The sequence below is a fragment of the Anopheles funestus genome, chromosome 2RL (assembly GCF_943734845.2).
Source record: "Anopheles funestus chromosome 2RL, idAnoFuneDA-416_04, whole genome shotgun sequence".
NCBI classification, from domain to species: Eukaryota; Metazoa; Arthropoda; class Insecta; order Diptera; family Culicidae; genus Anopheles; species Anopheles funestus.
The window spans coordinates 60638502-60651350 of record NC_064598.1 but is presented as its reverse complement, the minus strand read 5'-3'; the positions used below and the strand labels follow the sequence as shown (position 1 = coordinate 60651350).

At 39.9% G+C, this 12849-nt stretch overlaps 1 protein-coding gene across 2 annotated transcripts in view; it reads left to right on the top strand.

Annotated features, from left to right (window-relative positions):
- Positions 1 to 12849, top strand: part of LOC125762621 (protein croquemort-like) — a 74662-nt gene that overhangs the window by 47420 nt on the left and 14393 nt on the right. Inside the window, exon 6 of one of the 2 annotated variants that reach the window (XM_049424951.1) lies at positions 65 to 898. The exons of the other annotated variant lie outside the window; for it this stretch is intronic. Within the exon in view, the coding sequence (XP_049280908.1) occupies positions 65 to 214 (150 nt within the window). The 3' untranslated portion in view covers positions 215 to 898. Of the gene's footprint in view, positions 1 to 64; positions 899 to 12849 lie in introns of those variants that run through there. 2 annotated transcript variants of the gene reach the window in all.

Sequence of the window (12849 nt, the reverse complement as noted above, 5' to 3'; positions counted from 1 at the left end):
CTATTTGTGTGTGTACGGTCAACCATACCGCTCTTTATTAATTAATATCATATGTTTATTACAGTTGGCGCTCGCATTACCGTCGCTGGGGATCTACGTGTGTATCTTCTTTGGTTCCATTGGTACTATTATGACAATTGTGTTCCTATTCTGCAGTATCAAAAAATGGTCCCAAAGCACGGAAGCAGTTCCGTACGAAGAGCTGCAAAATTAGAAGAAACTTTCTAACCGTACATCAATATCGTAAATAATCGATAAAGATAATATCCTGCAAAGTGCCTTAAAGTGATTGACAAAACGGGCATTCCCAAAGAAGAAGAACGCAAAGATAGTTTAACATTATATGTATTATCGTTTTTTTTTTTTTCATTTGTTGCGCATTAACAATCTTTTGCCATCAGGATGAGTTATTATGTTCGTGCTTTTTTATCACAATTTCTTGCCTTCCCTTTATTCAGTGCTTAAGAAATTCAAGTGCCAAAAGAACGTCATGTAAGAAAAGATGTTCCAGGTGTTAGAGATTATTTGTTTCGCATTCCGTCTGAGTTCGCTTGCATACTAATATTAGGTTAGATACTATACGTACTAGTGACTTTATAATTGTACCAAACTTGCTCAATCATTATAAAAGCACGATTTGTTACCACTGGGAATTTTTTGCAAAGTAATTTCGACTGAGAGAACAAACAAACACGTGATGTAAAGATTATCAATCATTTAGGACTAGTTTGTTTAGAATGTGAAGGTAGTGACTACCAAATTATAGAAGACCCGAGAGATCAAGTGAGAAATTGTATTTTACAGCAATATTCTTAAGAGATATTTTTACTTGGTGAATGTATGTTACTTTCATGTATGTTGAAAGCGAATAAACTTGATGATATGTTTATTGTAATAACCAATGCTATTACACTGTAATAAGTAATTTACACAAGCGGATGTGGTCGCAGATTTGCAGATTATATAACTCGCAGTATACTGCACATACATATCGTATGTACTATGAAGTAAGGACACGTTAAGCTATCTAAAAAAACAATGCTACGAAGCTGTTGCGGTCAGAGCAATGTAAAAGATTAGTTCTGCCGCTGTGGAGTTGACCGTGCGAAGTCCGGTAACTCCGGAAACTCTTGAGCAAGTTTCTACTTGCCTTCAGTTAGATTGGAATCCGGCGTTACGCCTTTTCCTAGATTAACCAGGATTCCTAACGGTGGATCAAATGTTTAAACTGTTTGCTTATTATCTGTAAGAGGAGGCGATCGAATGGTTCTAACAAATAGGCTTGAATTGAATGATCAATATAAGTCTCTATTTGCGGAGTGCCTCTCGAATTGCCACATAGAAAAGACTCGTAGCTAGGAGGTTAGGTTTACAAGTTACCTTACCTTGGCATTCGTACGACTCACTCGACGCATGATTTTATTACTTTGCCTTATTGCTGGTACCGCCGGAAAGATCTTTTCAAAACTATTATGGTCTATCCCAAAGAACCCATGCGATAAGTCACAATTTGAAACAATCAACTTATTCGACCTTATCGTTGCATGCGCGACCTTAGTCTAACATACATCGCGCTATGTCCTACCCAAAGGGACGATTACAATAGTTATGGTTTTCTCGCGTACCCGTTTTGACTTCCGTTCGCATTCGTAACAGAATCGAAATGCTGTTCTTCTGTATTAAACAAATATTTCGGGAAAAATACCATACGCATAACGCATACCACCACAAACTTGATCGTACACCAACGACGGACCTTGCCCAGATTTCACTGGAGTGTTCTTTTCAGGTAGTACCGCGGAGAAGACCAAGTGCTGAAAGCATCTGGCAAACAGCTGTTCCCGAATCCTATGGGAATCCCAAGGCAAATCTCACCCGAAGTCGATCGTTCAGTGACTGAATAATTTGTTTCTGAACATAACGATCTGGTATGCCTACCGCAACATTCCTTACTCAGAGGCGGATCATCCAGTACGCAAACTAAGCGAACGCGTGAGGCCCCGAGGCTAAAAGGGCCCTCAAATTTTTGGCGCTTCCTCCGATCGGTCATAGTGGATCTATGCAAAATTGATTTAAGTTTATCAACAGTGCGACTCTTTTTAGTATTGGGGCCCCAATTTCCATTCCGCTTATGGCGTTTTTTTTTCCTACCTTTATACATATATCCTTAAACAGGTGGATATTAAGAGCCTGAACAGTATTCAACTAATTTGGTGTGATTTTAGAGATGTGTGTCCGACGGATGAAAAATTACCTATAATTGTCGTACCGAAAAACCCAAAAAAGTGGTAGAAACAACTTTGTACCTCTCAAAATGAATAAAAAAGTAAACCATTTCTATTATATAAAGTATTAAAAACAAAAAATCCGAAACTAGAAACCCTTACAATTGAAAAAATTATCATTGTCAGAAGGAAGCTTATGAAAAACGTCCAAAAACACTAATTTATTGAGCGCCATCTGGTGATTTTGGTCTGAACTAAACCAAAAATGCATTTTTTTTGCCTCAGGATAATTTTATCCCGAAATTTGTTCCGAGCAGACCAACGTGACCCGGGGGAATTAAATGTGACTCTTCTGATGGATTCATTTCTCTATTTTGAGATTGAATTTCAAATCGTCTAGTTTTACTAAATTTTTTGAAAAAATTAACGGGACGGGAACCGGCTATGTCGACCGACATCGGGATCGACACGGCTATGTCGATCAATTCTGCTGTTGTTGCAAACAGTATTTTTTTGTCGGTGGCGGTTAGCAACACTGAAAGGTGCTCATTGTTAACACGTGCAGTAAGCATAGAGGGTTTGTTTCGGCTTTCTACGAAGTTAGTTATGGACGTGGGCAGGGCGTGGGCGAATCCTCTTTCCCGAATCCTCGAATCGTCTTTCGCTTCGTGATTGGTGGACGCGTACAGGGCAGGACCCATTTTTTTTAAATTTTGTATGACTTCCGCTTTGTTGGATGTCTCATGAACCTCCATGTGTACGTCGCCATAAAGTCGTTCAGAATTGTTTCTTATTTATTTTCGTTTGTCTTTCGCTTGTTTGTCTTGTGTTATCGTTACAGAGTGTAACTAACGTAATCACACGATCGAAATGATGAGGGTGAAGAGAACTAGAATATATTTATGGCGTAGAACCACTTTTTTATCAAGTCCCATTTGTATCGGTCCACCACTTGGTAAACTAACGCGGACTTACTTCCCGTTAAATCAACGGTTGTTGGACGCATTGAGACTTTACCAGTGATCAGGGGACTTCAACGGTCTTGAAATAATAACATGCAAGTGTAAGATTCTTTATAACATTTAAAAACTGCAGTAATACTAATACATATGACTGCTTTTGAATTTCTCTATTTTATGATCTTGTATTCAGGCATATTTCTAACTGCTTTGTCTTTTCTTGGGTATTGCATTTTTATGATCACTATCCTGTTGTGCGTTTGTACCTGAGTATCTAGGATCTTTCTTGTCTAGTGTAGTCTCCTGTTCATGTTATTTTAAGATTTTGGTTTGAACTAAACATATTTAGTTTTATGCGTTCTACCTTACATTCTGCTTCGTGGTTTATTATGTTGTGGTTGGCCTTCGATGAGGAGGGTGTGTCTTTTTTTACCTGTGCGCGTGGGCTGAATGCGATCCTTTTTCCATGTTTACCTATATGCCTTGTTTCTACCTTTTAGTAGGATTTTTCAGTTATCCTGTTTCTTCAAAGGGAATCATTTTGACATAGTATATATGTCCACAATTAAAATAATGCATTTATTGCTGGAAGTTTAGCAGATACGCTAAAGAACGATCGGTGCATAAAGAAGTAAATGAAACGAAAGGAGCAAAGGGGACGAGCCGATTAAGCTTAACTATCGACTTAACTAACGAACTTAATTATCTCTATTCTATTCTAATTATCACTATTCTAAACTAAGGTGACTAAACAACTCTGATTACCACTGGTGTTGGGAACAACGAAGTGTACCTCGCGTACTCGTTAGGGTGTAACGGTATAGGGGCAAAAAAAAGGATAAGCACATTTTTATAAAGGATAAGCAAAACATTTGGAGAACCCGGCGTCAAATCAACAATTTATATCACTGATACGTGCATTGTGAGGTACGCAAAAAAATCTTTCAAATAGTCGAGCTGGGTTAAAATAAACAGGAAACTTCTTTTACCCTTCCCTTTGTGCTTTTTTTAACATCGATTGGCAAAGGGTATAAAAATGTATTGCTCCAAAAAACCCACGAAAAGCATACCCGTAAAGTGTTTACGTACGAAGATCGTGGGAAGCTAATACAAGCAAAGAACATATGTGCGCACCAATACATTGTAAAAACTCCGCATCAATAGCATATAAGCCCGAACTTTTTCAAGTGATCTACCACTTGTAGTTAAAATTCAGAAACAAACGGACGTGTTACGTTCATTCGAACCGTTGTCAATTCTTTCTCTGCTTTGCTTTCGGATGCTGGCACTAGTTAACTAGCCTGATCCGTTTCATTCTACGTACCAATTTATCGTACAATGAACAAACTTCACAACAGAAGCAGAAGCGATCGTGTGTTGTTTCTGAATTAACACATTTTTGCGCGATCAACTTCAACATCGAACGAACTTGGTTCACAAAGACGTACTGTTACCGTATCAAACCAACATTGTGTTCGTATAAACCTTCAAGAACAGTTGATTCTCGCATACATTGGTATATTATGGAACTGAGGATATGTGAAATATAAGTAGTGTTGTTATCATAGCGGTCAATTCAGGTCTGGATCCTTGCCGATTCAGTATGTGGTGCCTATAACAAGAATATCGATTCAGTATGTGGTGCCTATAACAAGAATATCGAGTGATAAGTGCTTCAAAGATTCAATTCGGGGGTGTATTCTTGCAAAAGACTTTAGTGTGCAGTGCCCGTAACAAGAATATTGCGCCAAGTGCTTCAAAGATTTAGTTTAACAAGAGTGCTCTGAGGACGATCCATGAAGTATCGCATAAAAGGCATAAGGGTTTATTCAGATGCAACGGTGACGTGCTGCCGCCGTGTAAAAACAACAGTGTGTTCGTATAAAACGATTGCTGGACTACCAGGATCTGAGGATCAGTGAAATATAATCGTTAGTGGTGGCATAACGGTGCAAGTAATGAATTGCGATCAATTCGGGGGTGTATTCTTGCAAAAGACTTTAGTGTGCAGTGCCCGTAACACGAATATTGCGTCAAGTGCTTCAAAGGTTTAGTTTAACAAGAGTGCTCTGAGGACGATCCGTGAAGTACCATATAAACGGTGTTGCGAAGGCCATTTCGGAGGCGTTAACGAAAACATGCAATTCAATTTCTGATCCTGGCGTGTTTAAGATTCATCTTGGAATTCTAACGTGGTTCACTTGTTCGATACTCTCAAGGTATGAGTTCCATGTTTCGAACAATTTCTGCGATAATGGAACATCCCACTCGCTTGTTTCCTTGTGTAGTTCTTGCATCAATATTTTCCCGTGAATCGTTATGTGTGATATCAATCCAAGTGGGTCGAAAGCGCTCATGATGAAGGACAATAATTCCCTTTTCGTGCGAGGTCTCAATCTGGTTAAAACCTCTTGTGGAAGCGCCGTTAATTTAGAGCGAAATCCCAACTTATCCTTGGCCGTATTCCAGTAAACCCCCAAGTTCTTGGGTGAATTCTCTTCTTGATCATCTAGCATCTTAATAGCTTCCGAGTCAACTCTATCTGTCGGTACGGATGCAATTAATTCATTGCTATTCGAACAGAATTTAGTGATAATAAATCCACCCTCGTCGTGTGCTTGAATTACTTGTTTGACAGTCTCTTTCGCTGTATTGAGCGAATTAAAACTGTCGTCGTAATCATCGACATAGTGTTGATTTATTATTGGTGTTAATGCCATCGGATATTTTTGTTTTAAACGTTCAGCGTTTGCATTTTTAGCCGCTTGCGCGCATGATGGCGAGCATGTCGACCCGAATGTCATTACTTGCATGACATACATATCCGGGTATCGGTTTTCGCAATTACGCCATATGAAACGCTGAGCGTTCTGATCTTCCTTTCGAATCCTCACTTGGTGGAACATTTCCTTGATATCACCACATATTGCATATTTTCCTTCACGGAATCTTACAAGGATTCCAAACAGGGAGGTTGTACTATCAGGTCCTGATAGCAACGCACAATTAAGGGATTGTCCCTTTACCTTTGCTGTTGCATCAAAAACTAACCGCGGCTTCGGCGGTTCCTTATTTTTGTTGACAACAATAAAATGAGGCAGGTAGAACAATGGTGATAGATCTTTTATTACATCTACAGGTTCGAGTTTCCTGGCATAACCTTTTTCTGCGTAGCTTTTAAACGTAGTTATCGCCCATTCTTTTAAGGCTGGATCCTTTTCCAATTTGTATTCCAGTCCCTTTAGTCTTGACATTGCGTTGTCTAGACTCCATGGAAACACGTGGTTATCTTTTCTCCACAACAAACCAACCTCATATCGTCCATCTTTAAAGGCCAAGGTATTTTTCAAGATGGTTTTTGCTCGTTTTTCTTCTTCGGATTCTGGCAATTGTGCAACTGGGTTTACTCCGAAATCTTCTACTGAGAAGTATTTCTGCATCATTTCACGCATGTTATCCTCTTCTTGGATTATCATGGTGTGATCATTCTTTGTTTCCTCGTTGCTCAATTTTCCGTAGATTAACCAGCCTAGTCTGGTTTTCATACCAAACGGTTCCCCCGGTTTACCTGGTCTATGCTTAAGACCCATTAATAAATGGTTATTATTCAATCCTATCAGGATCGTAGGACGTACCTTATTACAACTTTCTATAGGTAGTCCTCTCAAATAGGGGTATCTGTCACTTATTTCGCCATAATGTAACGATTGTAGGGGTAATTTCAATTCTTTGATTGTCCTCACATCCTTTAAACGATAACCCTTTTTCGTAGTGCCTTTGATAACCAACTGGACCTGCTGACTGGTTTCTTGGACCGCTTTTATACCTTGTGCCCAAGTAAGTTGAAGCGGTATGTTCGGTCCTTCTAAATTCAATAGACTAGCAACCTTTGCTTCTATCATTGTCAGCGATGATCCCGGGTCCAAGAACGCATAAGTCTGAATAGTCTTATCTCCATTTACCAACTTGACCGGTAAGGTCTGATAATGGGTCGTCCAAGTTACTTCCACATCGTGGTGGCTGTTTATCTGTTCGGGTTGTATTGGGACGACTTGCTTTACGTGAAGCATTTTGTTATGTTTATCCGAACAGCCTGCTATTCCGCACGGTTTTGCGATCTTGCAATCCTTCATGCTGTGTTTGTTTGAGTTCAAACACCCAAAAAACACAGCTGTTTTCCAATCGCAGTCTTTACTCGCTCGGAAGGAGTTTGTTTCACCAATGCGTAGCATTTAACCGTCGCATGCGGTTTGTTACATATCAGACAACCCTTGTTTGTCTGCGTAATTTGCTTTTCCCTATGATTTGTGGCCTGTCTTCCTGACGTTCCCTGTTCATGCAAATGGATATTTCCCTTTTGTGTATGGATCGAAATGGTATTCATCATTTCCGCCGTTTTGGCGTATGGTTTCAGCCACTGACATAGTTCCTCTAAATTTTGAACAGCTAGTGGCGATGAAGCGGCCACCATGTGTTTCGCTCTTTTCACTTGAATGTGATGCGGTAACTTGGCCGTTAAATCCATCACTAGCCTATGATCGTTTAGATATGTCGGTTGCCCCATTAGAGTAACATTTTTGATGATGTTTTCCAGTGCACTAGTCATGTCCGAGATTATGTTTCTTGAATCTTTCCGTAATTTTTGGAGATCGTTTAGCAACTCCAAGTATACCAAATCGGGTCTACCGAAAAGTTCATCCAAACGTTTTATAATCTCGGGTACATTTTCGGCCTCCATCATCAATTGCTGAACGCTTTTATAAGCCGTTCCATACAAAACCTGCTTGAGACGATTTAAGTTTTCTAAATTAGAAAACTCCCCTTCTCGGGTTGTGTCTTCAAATGTTTTCTTAAAATTTGGCCATTGTTTGGGACTGTCATCAAATCTAGGTAGTTGCATTAGGGCCTGTCTTCTGATCAAGACCCCCATCTTGGCGGATTCTCCACCATTAGTTGCCATCAGTTTAACGAACTCCTTCGTTTGCTGTTGTTGGCTAACTATTAATTGAGAAATCATTTTCCCAAGGGATGGTTCCTTTTCTGGACTTCCTACTACTTCGGTTGATTCCTGTTCGGCAATTTCAACCTTATTTGCGCCTTCTGTTAAGGCCCTGAGCTCATCCCTATTTTTTGCTTCCGCCTCTTGAAGCGCCTTTATTTCTTCCTTATTCTTGGCCTCTCTTTCTTGAGCAGCCTTAAGTGCGTCCTCTTTCCTATTGAGTTCGTACTTAATTTGTTGGCATTTGCGGCATAACCAGCACTCTTCAGGTGATGGTTTCCGCGTCAGCTTGGCACATTTCAAGTGAAACCATCGGTCACACTCTGTACAAGCAACCATACTCTCTTCAACGGTATCCTCCGCTGTGCAGAGTCGGCAACTGCCGTTAACATTCAAAACAAACGGATAAGGCATTTTGGACGAATCAGAGATTTCCAGCCTTGCTTTATAAGAATATAATTCACTTACCTTTTTCCTGGGTTGAATTTGTTCCTAAGCACCGACTGGACTCTTATGGCGAAGCACAAACAATGATCCCTTGTAATCGTTGTTTTCGGATGACTCACTATAATTTTTCTTTCAAAGTTTTTCAAATTTTTCTTTCGTAAATGTTTCTTTCAGAGTTTTTCAGAATTTTCTTTCGGAATTGTTTCTTTCAGTTCTATACATTTACCAACTTCACAAAAACTTTGATTAATTTTCTTTTATTACATTATACATTATTTCCGATAGTATAGGATACGCATTTCGCGGTAAAATCCGAATATTTCGGAAATCTTCTGCGATCCTCTCAAAATCGTCCAAAACAGTCTCGTGTATTACTCGACCTTGTTGGAAGGCCCGCAGAATTTCTTCACCGATTTCCACTATTAATACCTCTGTATTCTCCCAAGTGGGTAAAAACGGCAGCCTCGCTTCCCACTCTTCTTGCTCCGTTTCATATGGCGACTCGTTAATGTCCCAATCTACTTCCGGAGCTAGATTGTCTTCCCAATCTTCGATGAAGGGTGATTCCGCCTCTAAAGCTGTCCAGTAATTTATCGGTAGCGGGTCTCGCTCGTCCCAATTTTCTTCGTCGGCTGGTATGTGGAACGGTTCCTCTGGAAGTTCCACCTCTTGTACCACGTAATGGAAGGGAGGGCACATTTAATTCACTCGGTTTTTCACTACTACGAAACCGCACTTGGATCGACTTGAATTTTTTCTTGGATTCGTACAGCTGTTCTTATGGCGACAGCACACCTTGAACGCAAGTTCGTTCTTTAGAGATTACACTTGTGCGCGAGACTTTGTAATCTCCTCTCTGGAGCCACCATGTAAATTCGACGACACCGTCGCGAATAGAATTTTATCCCGCGAAGGTTTTTAACCGAGAACTCTCGCGCAGTTCCTTAGAAGTGAAGGCGTTTTGTCAATTTAGCGGGTCGGGCTGCTAGCCTTTTAACGAATAAATTCGAAAGAAGTTTCTAGCGGCGGACCTCCGTTCAATTTGACTACCAACTCAACTAATGACTCGAAGCCGGTTAGATTGCTAGTGCTTCGTCCTTTTTGGACGTTTTATGACATTGCCTGAAACTATGATCATGTTACGCAACGTATGAAGTGGGTAAAGGGTTTGGGATCTTTTTATGTTAATGTTTGCATATGGTCCTTGAGATGCATCGATATGTAATTGCGCTTACGCTCTTTTCTCGTCCTTTCCCTTTGATGCTCGTGCTTGCGCTATGTCGTTTTCTCATAGAACATTATTTTGACCTGAAAGCTGAGATTACACACATGGCTTTTCTAGGATGTCAACATGTTTATGTTGGCGTAGCTATTTCAAATTCCCTTTTTTCGTGCTTTCCTGTATGCTCGCGATTGTTACCTAAAACCTAAGACCACAGAAAACGGTTGGTTTAAGATATTTAATGTTTCATATTTTTTGATTCCTTGTTGGTCGCGTTCGCAACACCCTCGTTTGCTGTTGTTGGCTAATGATCAATTGTGATACAATTTCTTCGAGAGATCGATCTTTACTTGAACTTCCCTCTGTACTGGTTGATTCCTTTTCAACCTTATTCTTTTCTGAAAGTCTGAAGTTCTCCTTATTTTTTGCTTCTCTTTCCAGCAGGGCCTCAATTTCTTCCTTATTCCTAGCCTCTCTTTCTTGGAAAGCCTTAAATTAATCCCTTTGCCGATTAAGCTCATACTTTATTTGTTGGCATTTGCGGCATAACCAGCACTCTTCAGGTGATGGTTTCCGCGTTAGCTTGGCACATTTCAAGTGAAACCATCGGTCACACTCTGTAAAAGCAACCATACTCTCCTCAGCGGTATCCTCCGCTGTGCAGAGTCGGCAACTGCCATTAACATTCAAAACAAACGGATAAGGCATTTTGGACGAATCAGAGATTTCCAGCCTTGCTTATAAGAATATAATTCACTTACCTGACTCCTTGGTCTGAATTTCTTTCTAAGCACCGACTGGACTCTTGGCGAAGCACAAACAACGATTCCTTGCAATCGTCGTTTTTTTGGATGACTCACTATAATTTTCTTTCAAAGTTTCTCAATTTTTTCTTTCGAAAATGTTTCTTTCTGTGTGTTTTTTCTTTCGGATAGTGGCACTATGATAGTCTACGCACAGAATTGAGGTGTTTTTTTTATTATTAGACCATTTCACGCACTTAACACTCTTTCGCTTCTACAAACACTGATATTGCAGATGCACTATCTTAGGGTACGCATCCCTCGGAAGTATCTCGTAGTTGAGGTATCTGTTGAAGATGTCCTCGAGTTCCTCAAGGACCTCAACTGGAATCGGACGGCCTTCGTTTAGCGTCTGCGTGATAGCGCTTATTGTCGTCGCTATCACTTCGTCCGTGTCTTCGTAGTTGGGCTGGCGATATCGGCTGAAGTAGTATTCGTCGTCGTCGTCTGTATCTACCTGATACTCCTGATAGTTGAGGATTTCTGGTTGCACGTCTTCGTCGTACTCCGGGTTCTCCCGTTGCCGGGCAAGCTCCTCAGCGAACAGACGATCCCACTCGTCCTCGTCCCAACCACCGATGTCACACGGTTCGCCGAGGTCCTCCGGTTCCGCAGCAGCTGGTTCCTCAGCAACTGGTTCCTCTATCACCTCGATCCACTGTTGAACGCCTCGCGGTCGAACCTCCAAGATGTTTTCTCGATCGAGCTCCTCCTGGTCGCGTGGCAGACACATCTGGATGCACACTTCACTATTTATTTCTTTTACACACAGCTGTTCTTGGCGACAGCACACCTTGAACGCAAGTTCGTTCTTTTGAGATTACACTTGCGCGCGAGGCTCTGTAATCTCCTCTCTGGAGCCACCATGTAAATCGCTGATACCTTCGCGGAATAAATTCTAAGCGCGACGGTATCAGCGTTTTACAATTGTAGTTGTAGCTACGGTTGTAATTTTGTCTTTGATAATTGGTTTGTAACAGTTGCTATCATTTTTGTGTATTGTTAAGATTTGTGCATCAGCCGTGTTATCATTTTCGACAACCTTTTGAGTTGCTTCAGCTATGTTATTAAATTTACCAACTTTTAGTAGTGTTTTTGTTTCCCTGTTTTGGACTTTCTCTATGATTGTGTCTACTCCGAGTTTTACAATCATGTCATTTGCGACCTTTTCTGGTATTTGTTGTTCCATATAGATTACTTTTCATTTTGCTGTTAAAAGTTCTACTTCCTGGCAAAGTGATTTAGAATTTTTTGCTTTTATGGCCTTTAGTTCTGTTGTAATTTTGCTAGCATCAATTCTTTCTTGACATCTGCTCTTTACATTGTCAACCAGATCTTTAACCAATGCTATATTATTTAGCAATCCAGCCCTAGCTTTACCTGTTAATTTTGATTTTAAAAATTTGACTAACATTTGCTCCTGATCTGGTGTGGTAATTTCTTTTAATATTTGAACTGAATCCTCAAAAGCGTTATAATGTTCAGCCGAACCATCGTATATTGATACTAAACAATTTGCTGTTTTAAAATCGAATACAGCCATTTTTGTTGATTCTTGAGTTCTATGTTGTTTTTTTAATGTATTGGTTTCTTCTAACTTGACCTTTTTATTATTTTCACGATGGGTATTAATTGCCTGTACTATAGTATTGTAGCTGGAATTGTAACTTTCTTCAATATCAATTATGTGTGCCTCTGCGAATTTTTGCGTTTTAATAATTTGATCTAAATTTTCACGTATTTTTAGTAGATCTCTCTGGTAGTATTCTAGTACGTGATCTCTAATTGGTTTATCTATGTTAACTATGTTTTGTATTTGCTTTAGTTTACCTAATTCGAAAGAAATTTTTACATTGGGTTCCATTTCATGCTTAAAATAAATTTAACCTGCATTTTGCGACGCTGGTACTTGTAGTCTCTTCAGGTTGGGAACTCCTGTTCCTTTGGATCCCGCCGGTCAAAGATATGAACCGTGGTCTCACCTTCCACGTAAATTTTTTTTTTCACTTATTGTTCCTTTTTTTTTACTTTTTAATTATTTATTTCGCTTTCTTTTTTTCACTTTTTCACTTGTTGCTTGCTTTCACTTTTTTTTTTACTTTGCTGAACCATTATCACTTTCGTGCTATGATTCTTTAGCATAGTTAGTAATCAGTTATAAAGCGAAGAATTTTCCCACACTCAGCATAACTGA